The sequence below is a fragment of the Odocoileus virginianus genome, chromosome 30, assembly GCF_023699985.2.
Source record: "Odocoileus virginianus isolate 20LAN1187 ecotype Illinois chromosome 30, Ovbor_1.2, whole genome shotgun sequence".
In the NCBI taxonomy this organism is placed as follows: domain Eukaryota; kingdom Metazoa; phylum Chordata; class Mammalia; order Artiodactyla; family Cervidae; genus Odocoileus; species Odocoileus virginianus.
In genome coordinates, this window is record NC_069703.1 from 35,010,697 (window position 1) to 35,035,042 (window position 24,346).

The window sequence follows — 24,346 nt, forward strand, 5'->3', positions numbered from 1 at the left end:
TTCTATCCAAGGGGTAGAGTGTGACCATGTGCAAGTATCTGTTCCAGTGTAGGAAAACTGTTTATTTTAAATACTCTGGGATGCTCCTTCATAGCCGTGTAAGTTAGTGCTGGGAGGAGGGGCTTGTGTGTGTCTTCAGGCCCTGCTGACGCCACTCAGCCTCGGTGGTCCGCGTGGGTTCCTGGCCCCTGGGGCACACAGACCCAGCACCCGGTCACCGGAGACCGTGGCCTCGGGCCCGGTGGGCTCAGTGGGCCCAGCTGGGGTCCGAGGTCGCAGGGCCTCTGGGGCCCCTGGGTTCCTGCCAGAGGCTGGAGAGCAGGCAGTTGTTTCTCTCCCTTTTCTGGTCCGTGGGAGGCCAGGGTCTCAGGCCTGCGAGCCAAAGCCTGAAGGATTCTGCTTCTGCCAGCGCCATAGATCTTCACCTGGAACAGGACGAGGTCCATGCTCAGGGGCCACACTGAATGCAGGGCCCGCAGCGTCTTGGGCAGCCCGGACCCCAGTAGCCCTTTCCTGGCCCCCCAGTCTCTCCCAGCGGTCAGGCAAGCACCCAGGATCGGGGGTTCAGGCGAGCACTCACACATCCTGTCCAGCCCTAGGGCTGCTGACCAGCCCAGCTCCTTGAGGGCCAGGCTGGGGTTGGCGTAACAGGCAGCCACGTCGCCTTCACGCCGGGCCACCACCTTGTATGGGATCTGCAGGAGAGGGGGTGGTTGTACTCTAGCTGAACCAGCCCTGGCATCACCCACCAAGTTGCTGACCAGCCCTCCAGAAATGGAGGTGTGGAGCAGGGTCTCACTCTCAGGCATCGAGGCCTCAGGCAGGCTTGAGTAGACCGCGGAACTCGGGTGCCCATCAGGTATGTCAGTGCGAGGGGCTGGGTGGGGCAGGGTGGCTGCCAGCCTACCTTCTTCCCGGAGGCCTTCTCCATGGCCTGGACCATCTGTAGCACCGAATAGCCTGTGCCCGTGCCCAGGTTGTAGATCTGCCCAGGAAAGGAGGGCAGAGATTGCGGTGGGGGTGGACCGACTTCCCCTCTGGGCCCCATTAATCCCGGCCTCTGTCTCTGTCTCCCCCACTTCTCCCTTCTCCCCCTACCCGGCAGCCACACTGCTCCTTCAGCTTCCTCAAGGCCGCGATGTGGCCCTTGGCCAGATCCACGACGTGGATGTAATCCCGGACGCCTGCAGAGGAGGACGCGGTTGCGGGGAGGGGCCCGTCAGGGTCTCTGTCCCGCCTCAGCCTCCCTCGTGGCTCCTGGGCTCACCTGTGCCATCCTCCGTGTCGTAGTCGTTGCCAAAGACATTCAGTTCCTCCCGCCGCCCAATCGCCACCTGGGGTGGAGGTCAGCTTAGCTCTTCCCAGACCCTCACCCGTGGAGCCGACCCCCTTTCCCTTCTCCCTTACCTGGGAGACATAGGGCATGAGGTTATTGGGGATGCCCTGCGGGTCCTCGCCGATTCTGCCTGAGGCATGGGCGCCTATGGGGTTGAAATACCGCAGCAGCACTGCGTTCCAGGCCTGTGGGATGCAGATCAGACAGAGGGGATTGAGGTGCAAGCTGTATGTCCCACCTAAATCCAGAGCCGCTGCCCCCCGTCCCCCCCTTGCTGATTCTCTGTCCTGAAAGGCCTGAAGTCACTGCCGCTTCCTGAGCCCCAGCTTTGACCTCGGGAAGGGTGGCTCAGGACCCCATCCTAGGCTCGGGGCAGGCTGTGAGGGGCCCTTACCTTGTCTGCCTGGCACAGGTCCCGGATCATTTCCTCAATGAAGAACTTGGACTTGCCATAGGGGTTGGTACAGCCACCTGTGGGGTGGGCCTCATCCAGAGGCAGGTACTGGGGGTTCCCGTACACAGTGGCCGAGCTGCTGAATACCAGGTTCTTCACCCCGTGGGCCCTCATGATCTGCCCGCGGAGGAGAGGCGTCAGTGGCCCCTGCCTCCCCCAAGGCGGGTGAGGCCGAGGCATGAACTCTCGTTTACAGAAGGGGAGACTGTGGCTGAGAGCTGAAGACGTGTCCAATGTGTGAGCCAGCTTGGGTTCTCCCACCGTGTTTGGTACTGCCTGCCTGGCCCGGGGCCCTCCCGGGGTCTGTCCCCAGCCCAGGTCTCACCTCCAGAAGCTGGATGGTTCCCGTCAGGTTGACTCTGTAATAATCCAGGGGCTTCTGCACTGACTCACCCACAGCCTTGAGCCCCGCAAAGTGGATGACCGCCATGAAGCTGTGCTGCGGGGTGGCAAAACTGGGATCAGATGTGGCTTACAGGCCCGGCCCTTGGCAGTGCCCACTGCTTGCCTTCCTGCCAAGCGCCCACCTTCTTAAAGAGACGTTGTAGAGCTGCCTGGTCCAAGATGTCCATCTCCTCAAACTCCACAGAGCAGCCTGTCAGCTCCTGAACCCGCCGCAGGCTCTCAGGCATGGAGCCCCCTCCTGGTTGGGCACACAGAGGCCATCAAAATCAGAGGCGATGGGGAGCTGGGTTCCCAAGGGACTGGCCATGCATACACCCCTTGGAGGTGGACGTAGAACCCAGGGTTTCCCTTCCGTCCCCCCGGGAGCCCCAGCCCCCTCCCCGTGCCCCACTCACCACGAATGGCGTTATGGAAGTTGTCAATGACCATGGGCGAATAGCCCGCCTCCAGCAGCTCCAGGACAGTGTGGCTGCCAATGTAGCCAGCCCCACCTGTTACCAGCACTTTCTCTGCCATTATGCCCGGCTCAGGACAAAGACTCAGAAGTGGCCGAGGTGGTCTGCTCAGAGCCTCCTTCAACCTGGAGTCTGGTGTCCAAAGGGGTGGTGTGTCCTAGTTAATAGGGTGGGTCTGGAGTCAGCCCTGGTCCAAGGTCAAAGAGCATCACTCTCTGGCCTTAGGCCTTGGAGACCAGTTCTCTCTTGGCCCTAGTTTCCGTCTCTATAACATGGAGTTTATAACTGTACCAGTATGTGGTCACGTAAGGGTCAGATGAGGTGATTCTAAAGGTCCGTCACACCGTATCGGTGGAGACGCATACACAGGCGCCATAACTTCTAGCCCTAATTGACCGGGGGTTGGGAAGATGGAACCGGAGTCTCCACACTGCTTCCCTGAGGCGCCTGGGGACTGGACAATTCTGGACAGAAGGAAACAAGGCAAGCAGCACTGGACTCCCAAGAGCCCAGGAGGAGGTCAGTCTGCTCAGACCCAGACCTCCCCAGTCCTCCGCCATCACTGGGTACAAACTGGCTCCTGGTTCGGTGACTAACACCTCCTGGAGTAAGCACCTTCTCCCACAAAGGTCAACTGGGAGAGGCAGGAAATACAGCAGATGGCCTCAGGGTGGGTCCTCTGCCCGGCGGGCTGAGCCCAGCTCTGGGGTTGCAGCACTGTTAGTCCTGGAGTGGGCCCCACCCCCAGGTCGTTAGGCTGGTTCAGCCAGTGCGGATGCCACTCCTGGCCTGGCGCTAAGAATCCCGCCTAATTCTAGGCGGTACTCAACAGGGTGGTGTAGACGTGGCTTTGGCTCCAGATTTCACTGCCAGGTGTGCACCGCCGCCCTTAACAAACTCCGCGGGCAGAGACGGTGGGGGGATTGGCGGGGGAGGAAGTCCAGACACTGAGGCCTTTCACTGGGGCAGCCTGGCCCGCAGCCGCCTTCCTCCAAGCAGCCTTAATTCTGTTCTGGGTTCCTACAGCTTCTAACCCACTAGATTGAACGCCCGCTGCGCGCCAGGCTCTGTACTGGGCACTTCTGCATTATCTCCCTGAATTCCTCCAACGTCCTAATGAGGCAGGTGTTATTACTGCCAGTTTAGAGAGAAGGATACTAAGGTCAGAGAGGTTAAGTAATTTGCGTAAGTCACACAGTCAGTGACGGCGGGTTTAGAATCTGGATCTAGTCCCGCCCCTCCCCAAACACTTCGGCCCCTGTCCCCACTGGTTCCCGCCGGACTTTGCCCTAGACGCTGAAGCCGCCCCCGCCCCATCGAGCACCAAACAGTGTGCAGGCCCCCCAAAAATGGTGGCGGGGGGGTCCCAGGGAGGCAGGAAGGCCGGTGAGGTTGCCCTCCCTCCGACACGCGGGGTGATCTTCGGTCAGCTGTTGCCTCAGTCTTCCTCGTCCGTAAAATGGAGGGGAGGGGGCGCAGGGCCGTGAGCTCGAGTGCCCTAAAGTCTCAGGCAGGGGATTCGGGCGGTGGCTGGATGGGGGCAGAACTAGGAGTCCCCCCGGCCGGGAATGAATGAATCCTGGCCGCCCCATCCAAGGCAGCGGGAGCTGGGAGCCGCGGGGGCGAGCCCGCCTAGGCGGAACTCTGCCCAAAACGCAGCCCGGACCCCAGAGACTCCCCCGCGCTCCCAGCGGACCACCCGCCCCCTCGCAAACCCGCTCGGCCCCACCCCCCACCAGCCTCCCAAACCTGCTCCGCACCACGCGCCCCGCGCAGTCTCGAACGGCGCCGCCTCCCGTGCTCCGTGACCGGTCCCTTTAAGAGCCGACGCTCCGCCCTGGACCCGCCCCCCATCACGCCCCCAAGAAACGTGTCGGTCGGGAGCCGGCAGTACGGGGAGCCGGGTGGGCCAAGAGCGCCGCGGCTCCAGGGCACTTGCGCGGCACAGTCCGCAGAGGGCGGTACGGACCGGTGCCGGGGCGGTGGGCGGAGGAACGCGCGGTCGGCACCTGGGGCCCGGGAGACCTGGCATACCCGCCGGTCCCGAACCCTGGAAGCAGGCGCTGCGCCCCGGGAGATGCGGCTGGTCGGGAGCGCCCGGCAGCCATCCTGCAGCGGGAGCCACAGCCGAGCGCGGCGCGGAAGACCGCGGCTCCACGCTCGCCCCAGGTTTCCCACCTTTTGTCAGTAAGCCTGGTTTGAAGTAGATGGCTGCGTGGAACGGAGAGGCAGGAGGGGCGGCGCCGACGGAAGGGAGTGGGTCGGGGTTTCTCACAGGCTGCCGTTCTGGAAAATCTAGTTTTAAAAACCCGCCAAAGGGCTGGAGGGAGCCGAGAGACTAGAACACGAATTACAGCGCCAGCTGCGCCCAGCCTTCACGCACACCGTGGCCCCCAACCTCGCGGAACGGTTTGCACCTTGCCTACCATAGTAGACTTGGAAAATAATGTTCTGTTTCTCTTTAAAATAAAGGGAGGGCTAAGGAATGGTGTGTATAAAGCTGTGACATACTGAATGAGGAGCTTCCCTGGTGGCTGAGATGGTAAAGGAGACCCCAGTTCCATCCCTGGGTCGGTCGGGAAGATTCCCCTGGAGAAGGAAATGGCAACCCACTCAAGTATTCTTTCATGGACAGAGGAACCTGGTGGCCGGCAGTCCGTGGGGCTGCAGAGTGGGATACGACTGAGCAGTAACACAGACACATACTGAATGAGGAAACCCGCGCAGAGGAAGAAACGCACACGTGGCCCCCCAGCCTGAGAGCCCTGGGCCTGCTGGTGCCCAGGGGGGATGCTGACTGGTCCCCCGGTCCCCAGGGCGCCCAGAGCTGCGCCTGCCTTGGCCCAGAGGACCGTGTGCCACGAACAGCCCTGGTCACAGAGCCAGCAGCCTCAGAAACAACTCTCCAGGGATCCCTGGTCAGTGCTGAGTGAGTCATTACCACTGATTTCCCCAATTCTCAGGAGGGCAAGGAGGGAGAAAATCCAGAGGCCTGCGTTTTCCTCTCAGAGGAAATGTAAAGATGGCCCCCCCACCCCACCCCCGCCTCTCATGTATACACACATTTGCACAAGAGAACACTGGAATGGTTCTCATTAAACCTTTAATTACGTAATCTGTTTTCAACAATCATGTTCAATGTGGAGATTTTGCAGAGGTGCTGGAGTTGGCAGGTGGCCACCACAGCTACTCAGCCCTCACCCCTTCACCAAATGCCCTCTGCCCGCTGAGGGAAAAATTCCTCCAGGCCCCTCTGCCCTACAAAGTCACAGAACGATGGCCCTCAAGAATATGGCAACAAGTTGTGGAGAGTGGCCAGCTGGCGGGTTCCACCCAGAGATGAGACTTGAGGATCAACCCAGGCCAGAGAATTGGGTTCCCAAGAGCCCTTTCAACTCCTGGGCCTTTGGGTCCAGGTGGAAGGAGAACTCCAGCTGCCCAAACCTCTCACTCGTACTCAGGTCAGGCAGGGAGGGCCTGAAGCCAGGCAGCTCCTGTCCACCTCCTTCCTTCCAGGAGAGACCCATGTACAGAGCTGACAGTGAAGTACCTGCTCCGGTTGATTGCATTCCCATTTCCACATGACCATCCATGATTCATCCACAGGAGTCCCTATTCCCACACCATCCCCAGGGCTTCGGGGAGCAAGTGGCTCACAGTTTACAGGTAGCCTGAGCCACTTTGGAGTTGGTTCTTCTGTTCAGGGCTTGACAGATGAAGGCTCCAGCTTCCAGGAGCTTCTGGAGGTTCACACCCTTTGAGAAACAGGTCAGAGGATGCAGTTAAGTCACAACGTGCCCTCAACACCCAGGGAAACATCCGACTGGACAGAATGATGCTGAGAAAGCGAAGGTGACGACAGCCATGTTCTTGTTCCTCTGACGGCGGGACACTGGCTGGCTGTGAGGTGCTGTCCTCCTGGCATGTGGGGTTCCCCTCTGACTGCCCTCAGGGCATGGTTTGGGGTGCCGCCACCCCGGAAGGGAGCCAGTAGTCCTGTTCGGTACTCCAGGGTCTAGCACAGGCCAGGCCCACAGGGGTCAAACACTGCGTGTGAAGTCAGGGTCACGAGGCAGAGAAGTAGGGGTAGAAACACCAACTAAAAAGGCCACACCGAAAACCTCTTTATATTAATAACAACAGCTCCTATTTACTGCTGTGTACTATTTGCTTAGCTCTGGGCTACATTTTCTTACTTATCCTATGAGGTAAGTGCTGTTATTTATTCCTATTTCTTAGGCCCAAAGTGCTGAAGTAGTCTGTCAGGTCACACAGCCTGTGAATGGCAGGACTAGGTTTTAAATCCAGTCCTGTCTGATCTCAAAGCACAGATGCTGTAGTGCTTCCCGCCCAGGCTGCGGGCCCTCACTGACTGGCAGAGCCCTGTGTGGGGGTAGGGGGGTGGGGAGAGAGCACGCAATTCTATTACCCTCATTTTTTCCAGAGGAGGAAACAAAGGTCCAGAGAGAACTGACTCATTTCAGGTCGTGGCCTTGCCCCTTCCAGGGCTCCTTCCTTGCACCCTGGTGCCGCCTCGGATGGAACTCTCAAACCCACGCCAAGGGCCTGGCCTCATAGCCCCCATCGACCACACTCTGTTATCTCAGATCACAGGACGGAAAGGCCCGAGTTCCTTGGAACCCTTCCCCTCTTAACTGCACCACCACCTTAAAATCCCGGAACAAACCCAGCAGCTCTGTCCTCTGGCTTCAGGCAGCGCTCCGGTCAGTTTGGGGCTGTGACCACCAGGGGGCAGGCGGGCTTACCGTCTGAATGCCCAGGCCGGTCAGCATGTAGACCAGGTCCTCGGTGGCCAAGTTTCCCGACGCCCCCTGCGCATAGGGACAGCCTCCCAGTCCTGCCACGGAAGAGTCCACGACACTCACTCCCATCTGGAAACAAGGACGGTGGAACACGGCTGTCACTGGGGGGGGTCTGAGCCTACCAAGCCGGTCCTGGGAAACCTCCCTCTCAGTGGCTGCCTGAAATTCCACACAAATTATTCATTCCTTCAGTTTATGGAAATCCCACTGAAAGAAACTGTTCCTCTTTCTGGTTCCTAAAACAGTGTGTCTTTTATGCTACACTGTTTACTCTGCCAGGAATCTTTTCTCCTTCCTTTAGTGGTTGACTCAACTTCTTCTCAGCCTAAAAGCCGCCTCCTCAGAGACGCCCTTCCTGATGGCTCGCCTAAAGTAACCCCTCCCAGCTGTTGAGGTTTCAGACTCATTTTACTGTGCTCATGTACCGCCCACTCTCCTGCACCCCACGTCAGGCCTCTGACGCCAGGGTCGCTTCTCTGGGTTGATCCCACTTTCCTAGATGACTGATCCATTTTCTCTCTCCTTAAGCCTCAACGCTGAGAAAATAAGACCCAGAAAGTCATAGAAGCATCTGGCTTAAAGACACAAGCCTCGAGGAGAGAACATGAGATAAAAATGGGTAAAAAAAAAAAAAGGCGGCCCAGGGTTGCTCTACTAACCTAAACACTATACTAGACTTCCTGCAGCAAGGCAGCCTGTGGTCAGACACCCAGAACTTTCTTTCTAAGGGACTCTTGGGCCAGGGGACCCTTGTTCTGGGCCAACCCACAAGAAGCTAACCTCAAGAGAAACGCAATCTGAGGTCATGGTCCAGTCTCTGGGCAAAGAGCATCAAAGTGCTCTCCCGAGTGATCTCTGCCTGCTGCCCACCCCCCCCGCCCCCCGCCACTGGTGCATGCGTGCGCACTCACAGCCGTGTACGCCGTGGTGGGGCCAGGGCACCCCAGTCCTCCCGACCCCACCTTAGTCTTGTTTACAAGGCTGCCTGGTCACCTTTCCGCTTCCCCTTTTCAACTGCTCAGCTTCATGTCCTTCAAGCTGCACTGAGGCCTTCTCTGGGGAATCCTCTCTGCCCACCCCCACCCCCAGCTGGGATGGGGACCGCCCTCAGTCCCCATGGTATTGTCACAGTGCGTTAGGATTACCATCTAACTCTCCACTGTCTCTCCTGACAGATGCAGGCACTTTCAGGGCAGGGAGGCATGTCCGTGTCCCCCGTGGCCAGCCTGGGGCCTGGCACACAGGTGTGGGCATGCAGTGAAGGCTTGCTGAAAGAATAAATGAAACACAGCTGTCCTACCACCCTGCCCTTTGGGAAAACGGATGTGTGCCTTTATCCGAGGACATGCCCTGATTACCTGCAGGGCCGTCAAGGTGTTGGCCAGGGCCTGGCCGTAGGTGTCATGGCAGTGGACGGCCAGGGCTGTCACGGGCACCTCATGCAGGACAGCAGACAGCATGTCCTTCATGGCCCCAGGGGTGCCCACGCCGATGGTGTCCCCCAGGGAGATCTCGTAGCAGCCCATGGAGTACAGCTTCTTGGTGACCTGGGGAGACAAGCGGGCTTGGAGGACCCCGATTCCTCAAGCCGCAGTCCTTGGCCTACGCAGAACACCTCCATGTTCGAGGCACCAAGTTCCTCTTGGACCAGAGACTCCTTACAACTAACTGGGAGTGGGACTGATAATCCTCACTCTGCTCATCAGGAGACAGACATTGAGGAGCAGCGCTGGCCATCCGTGCATGCCCCTGGCTCTAACCCCTGTGGCTCTCCTCCGAGGGTCTCAGACTCCAGCTGGTCCTTCCCTCACCACCTTCACACACGGCGTCAGACCCAGGGGTGGGAATGAGGAGAATGATTCCCTTCACGTGGCTCTACCTTTGGTAAGAAGATGTGTGAAGCCAGGGGTCTGAAGTGCTAGTTCTATGAGAAGGACCTGGCCATGAAAAATTCAGAAGCCCATCCGTAAACCGCTAAGGTCATGGCAGAACCAGGGCGGGATCTGCTCCACGAAGAGATGCTGCCCTCCGCTGCTCTGGGGAGAAGGGGGAGGAAGGATGTGGGGCCGAGGACGGAAACTCAACGATGGTCTGGGGGATAAAGGAAACAGCGGGCCCCCTCCTCCACTGCCCACGCAGGCAGAGTGACAAGGAGCCCGTGGCAACCGGTGGGCGGGAGAGGATGCAACAAAGGCGGCAGGCGGCAGAGTGACGCGATGCCGAAGTAATGCCCCAGTCTTGCTGCTCACTGGCTGGGGAACCTTGGCAGCGGACCGCAATTTCCTGAGCTGCAGTCTCTGTTCCTGAAAAACGAGGGCAAGCCTTTGGGGAGGACCGGGGGACCAGGAGGCTGAGGTCTGGACTGCAGCGGCCACTCTCAGCAAGGAGTGGCTGCTGTTAACCATTGCTCATTTCTGGCTGCTAGCTGCTGTGTAGGAAGAGCAGGGGGCTTTGGAGGCAAACAGACGGGCTGAGACCTTTCTCCACATGCAACCTGCATGGCAAGTCAGGGTCGGTTTCCTTAACTGTAAAATGGAGTAACAATAACTCCAGATGTACGGGGTGATCTGTTTTGTTTTGGCCGCTCTGTGCTGCATGCAGGATCTTAGTTCCCCAACCAGGGATCGAACCCTGGGCCCGTGGCATTGAGAGCATGGAGTTCTTACCAAGGAATTTCCTGCAGGGTGGCTTTAAGGACAAAATGACACAAGCTCTTGGGCTGCTCGAACTCATTTCCCATCCTGTGTTCTTCTCAGTTCAGTTGCTCAACTGTGTCCTGACTCTGTGACCCCTATGGACTGCAAGACACCAGGCTTCCCTGTCCATCACCAACTCCTTGAGCTTACTCAAACTCATGTCCATTGAGTCAGTGATGCCATCCAACCATCTCATCCTCTGTCGTCCCCTTCTCCTCCTGCCTTCAGTCTTTCCCAGCAGAAGGGTCTTTTCCATTGAGTCAGTTCTTTGCATCAGATGGCCAAAGTACTGGAGTTTCACCTTCAGTCCTTCCAATGAATATTCAGGACTGATTTCCTTTAGGATAGACCGGTTGGATCTCCTTGCAGTCCAAGGGACTCTCAAGAGTCTTCTCCAACACCACAGTTCAAAAGCATCAATTCTTTGGCGCTCAGCTTTCTTTATAGTCCAACTCTCATATCCATACATGACGACTGGAAAAACCATAGCTTTGACTAGATGGACTTTTGTTGGCAAAGTAATGTCAATGCTTTTTAATATGCTGTCTAGGTTGGTCATAACTTTGCTTCCAAGAAGCAAGCATATTTTAATTTCATGGCTGCAGTCACCATCTGCAGTGATTTTGGAGCCCCCCAAAATAAAGTCTCTCACTGTTTCCATATCTATTTGCTATGAAGTGATGGGACTGAATGCCATGATCTTAGTTTTCTGAATGTTGAGTTTTAAGCCAACTTTTTCACTCTCCTCTTTCACTTTCATCAGGAGGCTCTTTAGTTCATCTTAGCTTTCTGCCATAAAGGTGGTATCAGCTGCCCATCTGAGGTTATTAATATTTTTCCTGGCAATCTTGATTCCAGATTGTGCTTCAACCAGTCCGGCATTTCGCATGATGTACTCTGCATATAAGTTAAATAAGCAGGGTGTCAATATACAGCCTTTATGTACCCCTTTCCCAATTTGGAACCAATCTGTTGTTCCATGTCCAGTTATAACTGTTGCTTCTTGACCTGCATACAGATTTCTCAAGAGGCAGGTCAGGTGGTCTGGTATTCCCAACTCTTGAAGAATTTCCCACAGTTTGTGGTGATCTACACAGTCAAAGGCTTTGGCGTAGTCAATAAAACAGAAGTAGGTGCTTTTCTGGAACTCTCTAGCTTTTTCAATGATCCAACAGATGTTGGCAATTTGATCTCTGGTTCCTCTGCCTTTTCTAAATCCAGCTTGAACACCTGGAAGTTCACGGTTCATGTACTGTTGAAGCCTGGCTTGCAGAATTTTGAGCATTACTTTACTAGCGTGTGAGATGAGTGCAATCGTGTGGTTAGTTTGAACATTCTTTGGCATTGCCTTTCTTTGGGATTGGAATGAAAACTGACCTTTTCCAGTCCTGTGGCCACAGCTGAGTTTTCCAAATTTGCTGACATATGGAGTGCAGCACTTTCATGGCATCAGATTTTAGGATTTGAAATAGCTCAACTGGAATTCCATCACCTCCACTAGCTTTGTTCGTAGTGATGCTTCCTAAGGCCCACTTCACTTAGCACTCCAGGATGTCTCCCCAAGCACAAGGAGGAGGCCCTCTGCAGAGGATTCTCACCTCAGTCATCACCTTCCACTGGAAACTGAGTCAGAGGCTTCCGCTCTGGGGTAGAGGGCAGGGGCTTCAGAGACTCCCTGCCAGGCTAGGAGGTGGCCCCCCGCTGGGGTGAGTGCAGGGCTGTGCTCTCAGAGGATCTTAAGGAAGGAGCTGAGGGAACGAATGAAATCAGTACCCACCAGGAAAAGGTGGCAAGAGTAACCTGCACACTCAGGGGGCCGTCATGGGAGCCAAACCCTCGTGAACCCGCCCCGCCCCTGCCGGACACACACACACACACACACACACACACACACACACACCACACACAGACAACACAACACACACACACACACACACCACACAACACACACACACAACACACACACACACACCTCGGCGACTTTAGCCAAAACCTCGTGAATCCGCCCCTCCCCTGCCGGGGACACACACACACACCTCAGCGACTTTAGCCAAAACCTTGTGAACCCGCCCCTCCCCTGCCGGACACACACACACACACACACACACACACACACACACACCTCAGCGACTTTAGCCGGGGAGATCTTCCCTTCGTAGGGACATCCAAGCACACAGGAGACGTACCTGTGGGAAAACAGGAAGGAATGGTGTCAGTGTGCCTGGGCCCTCTGGCTAACAGGGCTGGGGCAGGCTGGCTGTTTGACACATCGCCCTGGTGAGCCCCACCCAAACCTGAGGCCGGCAGGAGGCCGAGGGGCGAAGGCCGATTCCATGCTGGTGAGCCAGACAGTGGGCCAAACAAAGGCAGTGCCGCTCAGCGCCAGGAGTGGGCAGCACCGTGCCACGCAGGGAAGGGAAGAAGCCAACAGGCCTGTGGGTGAGGAAGCTGATGATGCCCAGGTCTCAGAGACCAGCCGCGGGGAAGGAGAAGCTACAGCAGCCAGCTGACCGCACAGGGTGAGGAGAGCAGAACGTGGGCCCCGGTGGGGCTCCTCTCAGGAGAGGACCAAGAGTGGATGAAACCGGAGCGGACACAAGAAAACTGGGCTGGCCTGAGGCCCAAGGGATCTGCGGTTCCGGTGAGCTGCCAGGGGGCGCGTACGCGCGTTTATTCAGCTGGTGTTTACTGAGCTGCCCACGGTGCGCCAGGCGCTGGAGAAGTGCAGAAGGCCGAGAAGGTCCCCACCACCACGGAGCTTAAGGTTTCAAGTGAGGGAGACAGATGATAAATCAGGGCTCTAGTAGGGGAAGGAGGTAATCTCAGAAAGTGATGTGCCGTGAAGGAGAGACAACGGAAGTGTGGCAGGAGCACCCAGAGAGGCCGACAGCAGCGAGGACGGCCCGGGAGACCTCTGTGAGGATGCGGCACTGGAGCTGAGATGGGGAAGAGGAGTGTTCCAGGCAAAGAACCAAGGCAGAGGCCCCGGGATGGAAGCGCTGTTTAGTCGCTCAGTTGTGTCCGACTCTTTGCGACCCCATAGACTGTAGCCCGCGAGGCTCCTCTGCCATGGGATTCTCCAGGCAAGAATAGTGGAGTGGGTTGTCACTTCCTTCTCCAGGGGATCTTCCCGACCCAGGGACTGAATCTGCAGCTCCTGCACTGGCAGGCAGATTCTTTACCGCTGACCCACCAGGGAAGTCCGATTTAAGAACAGACAACAACGGACAGGAAAACTGAGAGTGGGGAGCAAGGAGCAGAGAGGTGCAGCAGGGGGTTGGCGAGGAGGCCGCCGGCCTGAGCACGGGGTCTTGTTGAGCTGTGGTGAGGAGTCTGGATCTTGAGTGTAGACAGATTCTGAGCCCACTCATCTCACTGAGGCAGAGGCCCCATTAAAATCTTTTAGAGTCTAACAAAAGATGCTGCATATTAAGAGGCAGAATATTTGCTGGATAAATAATTTCAGACTCAAACAACTCAGTGTATTTTGCCATCTTCATTCTCCTTACCCTCCAATCACTGCTGAGCATGGAAAAGCTAAAAGAACTGCTGAGGAAAGAGCACAGACTTGGGAGTCAGGCAGACCTGACACGTCCTTGCTTTCCCAACCATCCATCCACCCATCGGTTTCTGAGCACCTACTATGTGCTAGGCCCAGAGCTGGGAGACAGCACACGCCAGGGAACTGACGGAGATGTGGGCTCTGCCTTCATATAGCACAGAGTCCAGTGGGAGGCGGGAGGCAGCGGAGAATGTAGCAAGTGGGTAAGTGCTAGGTCAGAGGATGTCCAGGGGACTCTGGAAGCCCAGAGGAGGGGGCACCATCTCCACCTGAGGGAAGAGAAGCAAGCTCTTGAAGAAACTGGTAGCAGGAGAGGACCTGAAGATGAGCAGGAGTAAGCCCTGGCAAGTAGGATGTAGAAGGAGGGTGGTCTGAGTCTACGGAAAGCACGTGCAAAGGCCCAGGGGCAGGAGAGAACTGGCCCATGTGACAAACAGAAAGAAGTTCCCACTGGCTGAATGCAGTGTGCAGAGGAAACGGGGCCAGAGGGGAGACGTGAGCTGCAGAGAGTGGCAGGGGCTGAACTGCATAGGGGCCTGTAAACCGGCTGAAAACTCTGCAGTTGACGGGCACTGACAGACTTTCAACCGGGCAGTGATGTGATCGGATGCACATTCTGGCTGCAGTTAGTTGTGACCTTACAGCAGACTCTTCATCCTTCTGGAGCCTCAGTTTCGTTGTCTGGAAGCGGGGAGAGTGCCCTCCGCGCTGGGTGACTGAGACGCTACCATCAGGTAATACCTGGACAACGCCTGGCACTACTGCCATTAAAGATGTGATGCTGGAGATACCTCAGAGGCCGAGGGGATCCCTCGGGGATGTGTGACGAGCTGGTGGTGGAGCCAGGGTTACGCTGACCTCCACAAGCCCTGTTTAGGACCCTGTCCTGCTAGATTCGTGGGATGAAAGGATTCAAAAATCAGGTTTGGAGAAAGCACTTGCCAGGATTTCTTCTGACCCCGTTCACTTGGGAAAAGACATCTGGGTGTAGAGCTCTGGCTCCCTGCACCCAGGATAAGGAGCCTGTGAGGAAGGTTGCTGGAGTCAGAGGCTGGCCCTGTTCCAGAATGCTCTGAGGAAAGGAGAGGCAGCGCCAGTGTGGCCAGACTCACCCCCGCACAGAGATACTGGCTGCCCGAGCTGCCTTCAAGATTTCGTCAAACCGCTGCAAACTCTCATCTATGGAGCAGTTGATGTTCTTCTTGGTGAAGAGCTCAGAGGCGGCTCCAAAGATGGCCACTTCCTTGGCTCCGGCAGCAACCTGCCAACAGCCAGGTGAATTCCTTTCAGCATTTTTCTCTTGAAGGAAGACCCACCCAGAGTGAATTTTATGATATATGAGTACTACTATAAGTTGAATTGTGTCCCTCTAACCCCCAGTACTATCCCGGGAAAGGTCAATCCTCAACCCAACTCCCAAAAAGGGTAGTACTAAAAGAATGTGTTAACCACTGGACAACTGCACTCATTTCCCACGCGAGGAAGGTCATGCTTAAAGTCTTAAGATAGGCGGGAGAAATATCAATAACCTCAGATATGCGGATGATACCACTCTAATGACAGAAAGCAAAAAGGAACTAAAGAGCCTCTTGATGAGCATGAAGGAGAGTGAAAGAACCAGTCTAAAACTAAATTAAAAAAAATTAAGATCATGGCATCCAGCCCCATTACTGCATGGCAAATAGAAGGGGAAAGGTGGAAGTAGTGACAGGTTTCCTCTTCTGGGGGTCTAAAATCACTGCAGATAGTGACTGCAGCCATGAAGTCAGAAGACGACTGCTTCTTGGTAGGAAAGCTATGACAGACCTAGACAGTGTGTTCAAAAGCAGAGACATAATTCTGTCAACAGAGGTCTGTATAGTCAAGGCTATGGTCTTCCCAGTGGTCATGTACAGTTGTGAGAGCTGAACTGTAAAGAAGGCAGAGCGCCAAAGAATTGCTGCATTCAAACTGTGGTGCTGGAGAAGACTCCTGAAAGTCCCTTGAACAGCAAGGAGATCAAACCAGTCAATCTTAAGGGAGATCAACCCTGAATATTCACTGGAAGGACTGATGCAGAAGCTGAAGCTCTAGGATTTTGGTCATTTGATGCAAACAGTGGACTCACTGGGAAAGTCCCTGATGCTGGGAAAGACTGAGGACAGAAGGAGAAGAGGGTGTCAGAGGATGAGATGGCTGGACGGCATCACTGGTGCAATGGACATGAACTTGGACAAACTTCAGGAGATGGTGATGGACAGGGAGGCCTGGTGTGCTGCAGTCCATGGGGTCACAAAGAGTGGGACACGACTCGGTGACTGAACAACAACAGCAACCCCCCAGAACCTCAGAATGTGACCCTGTCTGACAGTAGGATCACTGCAGATAGATGCTCAGAGTTAAGATGAAGTCACACTGGTCTCCACTCCATAACAAGAAGGCGCCCGTGTGAAGACAGAGGAAAGGCCGGCAAAGGTAGCGGCGGATACTGAAGTGATGTGCCCACAGGCTGAGGAACAGAGGACTGCTCATCATCACCAGAAACTAGCAGAGAGGCAGGGAAAGATGCCCTCTCAGGGCCCTCGGAAGGAACCTACCGCCACCTCGTGTGGACTTCCGGCCTGCTGATTGAGAGAGAGAATGTTTCTGTTCTCTTTCACCTCTTTCACCGAGTTTTTGGTATTGTGTAATGGCAGCCGTAGGAAATTAATACAGTGAATCATATCCCCAAAACAAAGAAACCTTGGCCTTCCCCCAAGGACCAACACTGCTGCTGCCGGCACCACCCTGGAAGTCACTTTTGGCCTAAATTCAGAATCAACATCTCCAAAGAAATTCTCATGTGAAATGATAAAAAAGTTGGTAGATACTAGAAACTACCTCTAAATCTTGTGGACAGCTTGCTTACCTCTAAAGAGATGGACTACAGGAACAAGAGTGAACATTTATTAAGCACTCACCTTCTACCAGGCTCTTGCTAAGCAATTTATGTGCATCCTGTCCTCTGAAATCCTCACAATGGTTAGTGGTACTACCATTAACCTTATTTCATGGGCAGAACCTGAGGCTCAAAGAGGTTTAGCAGCTTGTCAAACCAGAGAGCTGAGAGTGGCGGGGCCAGGACTGCCCCCGGGTCTGACGGTGCCCACCACCACTGGAGACAAGTCGTTCAGACAGAATCCTGGACAAAGATTGAGGCCCAGGGACAAGACAGGGGCCCATGCCATCCATCTCATTTTGGGGGCACTCCCCAACCAAAAATGAGTCTCTTACCGCTGCCTGGAAGCCTTTGAAGTTTGGGGTCAGGACTGGGTAGTTGATGCCAGGAAATTTCTGAATGCCTTTCAAGACTTCAGCATGATCAGCCATCTGGGAGCCAAAGGAGACATTGCCAACTCACCACCAAGGCAGCAGAGAGCTCGGGTAGAGAAAGCCTTTTTAACACAAAAGCTCTGTTCTCCAGGACCGTTGGAGAAAAGAGGCCTTTTGCAGAGCTGAGTCTCCCCAAGGCTTTCACTACTTGTTTGACAGCTGATGAGCCAGAAGGCTCCCTGGCACGGGTGAGAACCCCAGTTTCTCCATGGGGCTAACACTGTCGACTCTACATGAGCAGCACCAGCGGCGATGATACTTCCAGCCGCTCGTTGAGAACATGCTCCAAGCCCGGCCCTGGGCTCAGCTCTCTATCACCTAACACTCAGCTGGACCAGGATCTTTCTTCCCACTTGACTGTCTCTGTGATGCAGGAGTTGCCCGTCTTCCCCTTTCGACAAACACAGAAGCCACATCTCTAGACGGGCCTAGAGATTCTAGACTTGTAGAGTCAGAGACGTCACCTTGAACCTGGGCTTCACCTTGCCTCACCAGGCAAGGCAGGGCACAGCCAAGACCGAGTCGTCCTCCCAAGTCGCCCTCCTTTGCTGCACATGTTACATGAAGCACTGAGAGCTCGCAAAAGCGGAGACCTGGAAACCTACATCCCTGACCTCCACTTACTTCCAATGCATCTGAGATAGGCCTGCAGGCTGGGGCTCACCTGGGGAACCCATTTGGGAGATACGAAGCTGGTGGCTTCTACGACAGGGAGTCCTGCTTCGGAAAGCATGTCTATTAGCTTGATTTTCACTGGAGTAGGTACAATATTCTGTAATGCAGAGAGAAAACACCAGAAAAAGATAGGCTGGCCCATTCAGTCATGAAATGGTCTCAGAATGCAGTCAGTTCAAAGCTTTTTCTACAGCACCCCTCACTATCTCAACCTTCAGACACTAACCTGAATTCACATATAATCCTGCCAATAGGTGCAGTACAGGCTTGTCTTCCAGTTCTAGAGACAGCATTTTGCAGTGGATGCAGTTTCTCACTTTCAAAGGAGTTAATACTTACAATGGAAACAATATTTGCCTGTCATATGGGCTTTTAAACTAAAGCTTTGTTACTTTATGACCCCAGCAAAAACAAATTGAGACCAATGAGCCATGGCCTGAAAGGGCAGAGATGACTAACTCTCTGGGTCCTATGAGATGTGGCCTCCAACAGGCCCCAGCTGCCTCCTTCCGTCTCTCAGCTGGCACAGGGTTTCACCCTCCCATGCGCCACTGCTTCCCTTCCCTCCCACGCCATGTCTAGCTGCTCACCAGACTCTGTGGATTTCTATTTCCAAATCTTCCATCATTATCCCATGTAGATTATGCCACGGTCTTCCTCTACCAATTCATCCCACACAGGAATCCTTCTAAAACACAGTCTCCATTATCTCACTCTCCTGCTCAAAAGCTTCCCCTGGCTGCCTAGTGCTCACAAGATTGGGTCCAAAATCTTAAAACCCCCAAGTCCTTCTCACCAGGTCCCTCCACCCCCAATTTCTCTCCCGCTGCTTTAATTTAATCCATTCCACAAGTAACTTTTGAGAGCTCACCCTGTTCCAAGGAATGTGCTAGGAGCTACAGATACAGTGGTGAGTAGAACAGACACAATCCTGCCCTCAGAGAGCTTACAACTTACTTTTACAACCAACATTCACTATTAAAGGTAGGCTAAGCATGCTTTAAAATTTTTTTAAGGTTTTTTTTAATTAAAAAATAATTAACACATGATTATTTCAGAAAAACATGCCAAAAATAAAAGAAAACCACCCTAACACCTGCCAGAGATAATACTCTTAACACCCTGTATATGTAACTTTTTAGATCTGTGCAGTCCAGTACATTAGACATGAGCCATATGTGGTTATTTAAATGTAAACTAACTGAAACTACATTTTAAAAATTCAGTTCCCCAGCCATACAAGCCACAATTCAAGTGCTTAACAACCACATGTATCTAGTGGCTACTGTATGGAACAGCTCAAGTCTACAACATTTCCATCTTCACAGAAAGTTCTATCACACAGCACTGTTCTAAGATCCTTTTCTCAGAAGATGCTTCCACACATACACAAGCTTTTGTGTTTATATATAAGATTAAATGAATATTAATATATATTATATATATACACACACTGTATTTTATAATCTGCTTATATCACTTAATATACTCCTATATCATTAACAGCTTCACAGTATTCCATTTTATGAAGTCATTAATGTATTTGATCTAATTTTCCTCATACTGAACACATTGGTTATTTGCAACTGTCCTGCTGTTACACCAGGGTTGTAATGGACATCCCCAAGTTAAATCTTTGCATGTGACCTTCATAACTTCCTTTGGACAAATCCCCTGATGTGTCATTGCTGGATCAGGCACGCCCTCACCTTTCCTCCACACTCCTGCGGCACTTAGCATCCACCCTGCCCCACAGGGCCCTGAGGTGGACCCAGGGTCACAACACTTGGGGCTGAAGAGTCGCAGGTGCCTGCCTGGCCTCCCTGACGGGCCCAAAGTCGGGTACAGCTCTGTACCCATGACATGGAACTCTCAATACCTGTAAAAACTCTTTTGGTTGATTTCCATCTTTACCTTTTCATTTTGTAGTCCGTCTCGAGGACCAACTTCCACAATTTTCACTCGCTTTGGGAAAGTACCCACAGATGAGGTGCTGACCTTTGGTTTAAAAGAGGAAACAAAAGTAACAGGAAGAGACTGTCACAATTCTCCAGGTGGACAAATCAGAAAGAATGTATCCATCCTCTCATTAATACTGAGACTAGAAGCAATATTTCTCAACCTTTAATCCATATTTGCTCTGTTTTAGAATCAACAACAAAAAGAGTATTTCACTTAGGAACAGAGTAAGAGATTCATGCTCCCTGTACAGGACCATTTCCAACCACTTGACAGCTGAGCATTTGGATTGTTCTTTAAACAAAACTATTTGTACCTCTCAAACTTAGAAGTCCCCAAACAGAACTGTCTGATTTCTCCTAAAGCCCAGTTTGACTTGAACCTTCCCAGGTGGTGCTGAACCCTCCCAGTGGTAAAGAACCCTGCCAGTGCTAGAGACCCAAAAGACGTGGGTTCGATCCCTAGGCCAGGAAAATCTGCTGGAGAAGGAAATGGCAACCCCCTCCAGTAGTCTTGCCTGGAGAATCCCATGGACAGAGGAGCCTGGTGGGCTACAGTCCATGGCGTCGCACAGAGTTGGCCATGACTGAAGTGACTTAGCGCACACACCCGGGGCATAGCTGCCCCAGAGGAGGACAATTACTAAGCGTGGAGAGGAGTAGTCTTGGCCTTTGTGGGCTGGCAGGCATGGGAGAGGCTCCGTTCTATTATGATCGCAGGGTGGGTGGTGACAAGGGGAGTGAGTCTGAGAGATGAAACCTTCAGCAGTTGAAGATACTAAAAAAACGGCCTGGAGTCTCCTCTGTATAAAGTCTGCCCTATATAAAGTCTTCTATAGAAAATCTTCCCCTCCTCACCACCAAGTATTACGAGGTTTTTTTCCCCTTTCCTCTGTTGTTCTTAGTACTACTTATTACTGTTTAAATTAATTTCATTTCACCAGATTTAATCTGGATAAACATACTGCAGTAGGGCAAGGGGACGGGGTACTGGCAATCTACTTGGTGGTGGTGGTTTAGTCGCTAAGTCATGTCTGAACTCTTGCGAGCCCATGGACTGTAGCCCGCCTGGCTTCTCAGTCCATGGGACTCTTCAGGCAAGAGTACTGGAATGGGTTGCCATTTCCTTCTCCAGAGGATCTTCCTGACCCAGGAATTGAACACAGGTCTCCTGCATTGCGGGCAGATTCTTTACTGAATGAGCTATGAGGGAATACCCTAGCAATCTGCTAAGGATCCCCATTCCCGAAACACTTAAGGAAGGAAATATGCCTGGCTATCAATCAGCCGGAACTTAACTTGCCCAAACTGGCCTTGGTTTCAGCCAGCAAAGCTTCCTAGAGACTAAGGTGATGAGCCACTGAATTTCATGAAGTCAACAGGCTAGGTTGGAAGGTCCCTGCAAACTGAATCTCCCTCCAGTAGGGATGTTAAGCCTCTGCTGGTACACTACCCTAAAAGGATCCCAATGGAATGTAAGCTCCAAGAGGCAGGAACTCTATTTTATTAATTGTTATATTTCCCTGAGGCCCTGAGACCTAACAGGGACTCAATAAATAACTGATAAATGTTGCTGAAAGAATGTTAAGCTTGTTTCAAGTTCCTTTTATGAGAACAGAATCAACTTGATTCTGTAACACACTTCATCGTAAGAACTCTTCATATACTAACAACAAAACAATTCACATTTATGAAGCATTTACTATTTTCTAGGCACATAAAAGAGCCTTTTACATATTAACCCATATCATCCTCTCAACACCTTATTAGGTAGGAACTATTAAAGTCCCCATTTTACTATGAGAGATATGAAGTTCAAGAAGATTAAGTAATTTTCCCAAGGTCACATGGTTAGCTAGTTACTGAGCCCATATCTGAACCCAGCAGTGTGGATCTAGAGTGCACACTCTTAACCCCTAAGCCACATTATCTCTGCCACCCTGGTCCCCCCAGTTTTCTCTTGCCTGGGTTAAGTATTAGTTGTTCAGTCGTGTTCAACTCTTTGTGACCCCATGGACTGTAGCCCACCAGGCTCCTCTGTCCATGGAATTCTCCAGGCAAGAATAGTGGAGTGGGTTGCTCTCCAGGAGATCTTCCCGACCCAGGGACCAAACCCAGGTCTTCCACATTGCAGGCAGATTTTTTACAGTTTGAGCTACCCTGGGTTGCCTGGGTTAAACATCTAGTTAATTCCCTTTGTACAGTTCAGGATAGAAATAATCCCCTCTAACCACACAAATCCTGAGCCACAGCCTCCTGAGCTATGGTACCTATATCAACAGATAATACTGACTAAAGTCCAGTGCTAACTTACAGCCATCAGCACCTCATTTAGTCCCTATATGATGAGGGACTATCATATATCACTCTCCCAACTCCACAGAGGGAGAAATGACCTCAGAAAGACCCCAAATCACACAGCTAGGAAGTGAGGAAGTTTGGACTTAACTGTCTGGTTCTGACATCAAATCTATGCTAGTAACCCCATGGAATGCCTATCACTACCATCTCATTATAATAGGAATTTTTTCAAAGAACACTGACATTCACCATCTCATTTAATTTTCTTAACTTCTCAAGTTGGACTTCACGAATTTATTTGTAATGAGCGATTGGTGGGGGAGGGTGGTCTAGTAGACACTTAAATGGCTTTTTGAGAGCCCCCTACCCTCTTCCCCACTGCCAAGACAATTTAATTTTTACCACTACACAGTTTTAACTCCTTCTAAACTCTAAGGCAACAAGTGACCTATCACTTACTAAGAGCTAGAAGAATGTCAAATGCTTTAGTTCCATTTTCCTTAACCTCCAAACCAACCCTGAGGATTTTTTTTTTTTTTTTTTCATGTTAAAGGTCAATATTACTGGAATTTAGAGATTTGTCACTCAACCTAAAAAGTAGCTTCAGAACCCCTGGGGCATCACAGCTTGAGCCTTAACCAACACAATGTATTCAACTCTTTACCCAATTAGGTCTCCAACACTTTCCCTCCACTAACTGAGCTTGGAAGAGAAGGGGGAACATCAGCATCGAACTGGCCCAAAGTACAATTCCAAGATCACATCCAGCAACACGCGATCCAAGTCCTGCTCGGCTTGCTGGAACAGCTCCCCAGGCGTCCCCAAACGCAACAAGAACTAGAAACGGAGACGGACAGAGGGGGATGGCCTGACTTTTTCCACTCGAGCTGGCAGGGTATTCTTGAGTATTCATGCCCTTCATTAAGGAGGAACTTGAAGAAGTCTGAAGCTCTATGATAGAGAGAAAGATGCCAGGGTCACCAAGAAGAACCCTAGCCAGGGAAGCAGGAGGCCTGGGATGGCGTTCCAAGTCTCCACGACCCGGAGAGTAGCTCCCCATCTCTGGGCGTTAGTTTCCCATGCCTTTCAAGGGATCTGGGCGGGTCAGAGAGTGGAGTGTCCAAAACTTCAAAGACCTCCCAACTCCGGCCTAAAGAGCCGTCCAGCTTCGCCTCTCAGAGAAATGGTATTGTTTTTTTTTTTTTTTTTTTAATCTTTTGGTTGCGCAGAACTGCCCGTGGGAATCTCAGTTCCCCTACCAGGAATCAAACCCCTGCACCCTGCATTGTCAGCGCAGTCTTAACCCGCTAGACCACAAGGGAAGTCCCAGGCTCTGGCTCTCCGGGAGCAGCCGCTAGCGGACAAGTCCTAGACCCTGACCCTCATGGTGTCGTCAAGACCGCCCCTGGGCGTGCCGGGGCACTTACAGCCCGGAGGGTCGCCAAGCCCACCAGCCTCCGCGGGAGCGCCTTCCTCACTGTCGCCATCTCCGCCCAGCTTCCACTGCGGCCGCTTCAGCGGAGTCCCACGTGACCACTGACGGCCCGGCGGGCATGGCGCCGCCCACGGGGCGGGGCCTCTGGAGCTCCGTGGTGACGCCATGTGCTGGCCCCGCCCCCAGCCTGTCCCAGTTTTCTGTTCCTTCTCGGCAGTTTCCTTAGCCGTCATTTCTGAGCGCCTTTTGCGCGCGAGGGAGAAGTGAAGACTCTATAAAGATGAACGAAAATTAACCACAATCTCTGACTTAATGAGTTTTTGTAATCTGGGAGGTGTGGAAAGACAGATGTGAACAATCACACGCACAATAATGAGACCAAGCATTACTATTTTGCCACGCGCTGTTCTGAGTTATTTGCATGTATTAACTCATTCATCATCATCTTAAGGACTTAAATGAAGGCGGGCGCAGGCGGTCGACTCCGGAGAGAGAAGCATTCTTTGATTACATACCTTGAAGAATAAATAAACTTTACCTAGGTAAAGCGGATACAGGAAAAGCTTTTCAGACAGAGCACGGTGTATGCAAAGGCCCCGAGGCAAAGAAATGGAATGCTTATGAGCGGTGTTTTTCAAAATCAATTTAGTGGGTACTTTTTAAAAGAAACAGAAAAATCAGTGCCTTGTATAGCAGGAAAGCTAAGTAATGCTTTACAAAGTTTCTGTTTGTTATTACAAAACAAACTGGGTTGCACTGTAAAATACATTTCTTACTGTACGCTGCAATTAGAAATGTTTGAAAACATTGTTTTTGAAGGATGAAAGAAGGCCAGAATGACTAGAGAGCAGGCAGAGAGAAGAGGTCTTCTTAACTCAGATGGGAGATATTGGCA

At 52.8% G+C, this 24,346-nt stretch overlaps 2 protein-coding genes and 1 long non-coding RNA gene across 5 annotated transcripts; 1 reads left to right on the forward strand and 2 right to left on the reverse strand.

Moving 5' to 3' along the window:
• Positions 1–41: 41 nt before the first annotated feature.
• Positions 42–4,505, reverse strand: GALE (UDP-galactose-4-epimerase). Of its 2 annotated transcripts, none has more exons than XM_020874533.2 (11): positions 4,400–4,505; positions 2,591–2,807; positions 2,318–2,433; positions 2,116–2,229; positions 1,731–1,907; positions 1,408–1,521; positions 1,268–1,334; positions 1,099–1,184; positions 908–985; positions 581–695; positions 42–425 (listed from the first exon to the last, which is right to left on the reverse strand). In XM_020874533.2, the coding sequence occupies exons 1-11, from the start codon at positions 4,502–4,504 to the stop codon at positions 367–369; spliced, it is 1,248 nt and encodes a 415-aa protein (XP_020730192.2). In that variant the 5' UTR covers position 4,505; the 3' UTR covers positions 42–366. The 2 variants fall into 2 exon arrangements, with proteins under 2 accessions (XP_020730192.2, XP_020730194.2); XM_020874535.2 differs by having other exon boundaries at positions 4,411–4,479.
• LOC139032224 (uncharacterized) lies at positions 4,450–5,765 on the forward strand. Its single transcript, XR_011484748.1, has 2 exons — positions 4,450–4,837; positions 5,123–5,765. It is a non-coding gene; the product is annotated as an uncharacterized lncRNA (long non-coding RNA).
• HMGCL (3-hydroxy-3-methylglutaryl-CoA lyase) lies at positions 5,737–23,552 on the reverse strand. 2 transcript variants are annotated; one of them, XM_020874538.2, is made up of 9 exons: positions 23,444–23,550; positions 19,672–19,755; positions 17,747–17,854; positions 16,984–17,079; positions 14,844–14,992; positions 12,292–12,355; positions 8,832–9,020; positions 7,417–7,542; positions 5,737–6,405 (listed from the first exon to the last, which is right to left on the reverse strand). In XM_020874538.2, exons 1-9 carry the CDS (start codon positions 23,501–23,503, stop codon positions 6,304–6,306), a joined length of 978 nt encoding a protein of 325 aa, XP_020730197.1. In that variant the 5' UTR covers positions 23,504–23,550; the 3' UTR covers positions 5,737–6,303. The 2 variants fall into 2 exon arrangements, with proteins under 2 accessions (XP_020730197.1, XP_020730198.1); XM_020874539.2 differs by lacking the exon at positions 17,747–17,854 and having other exon boundaries at positions 23,444–23,552.
• Between the last annotated feature and the right edge of the window lie 794 nt (positions 23,553–24,346).

What these genes read in the sequence shown, in the direction of transcription:
- GALE (XM_020874533.2), bottom strand. Translation starts at nt 4,504, where the DNA reads ATGGGGGGCGGGTCCAGGGCGGAGCGTCGGCTCTTAAAGGGACCGGTC. An exon ending in GGGCGCGTGGTGCGGAGCAG is followed by an intron (nt 2,808 to 4,399) that starts GTTTGGGAGGCT and finishes CCTATTAACTAG; the next exon opens with GACACACCACCCCTTTGGAC. An exon ending in AGGAGCAGTGTGGCTGCCGG is followed by an intron (nt 986 to 1,098) that starts GTAGGGGGAGAA and finishes TTTCCTGGGCAG; the next exon opens with ATCTACAACCTGGGCACGGG.
- HMGCL (XM_020874538.2), bottom strand. Translation starts at nt 23,503, where the DNA reads ATGGCGACAGTGAGGAAGGCGCTCCCGCGGAGGCTGGTGGGCTTGGCG. An exon ending in GCTTGGCGACCCTCCGGGCT is followed by an intron (nt 19,756 to 23,443) that starts GTAAGTGCCCCG and finishes TTTAAACCAAAG; the next exon opens with GTCAGCACCTCATCTGTGGG. An exon ending in GCCAGTATCTCTGTGCGGGG is followed by an intron (nt 12,356 to 14,843) that starts GTGAGTCTGGCC and finishes GTTTTCCCACAG; the next exon opens with GTACGTCTCCTGTGTGCTTG.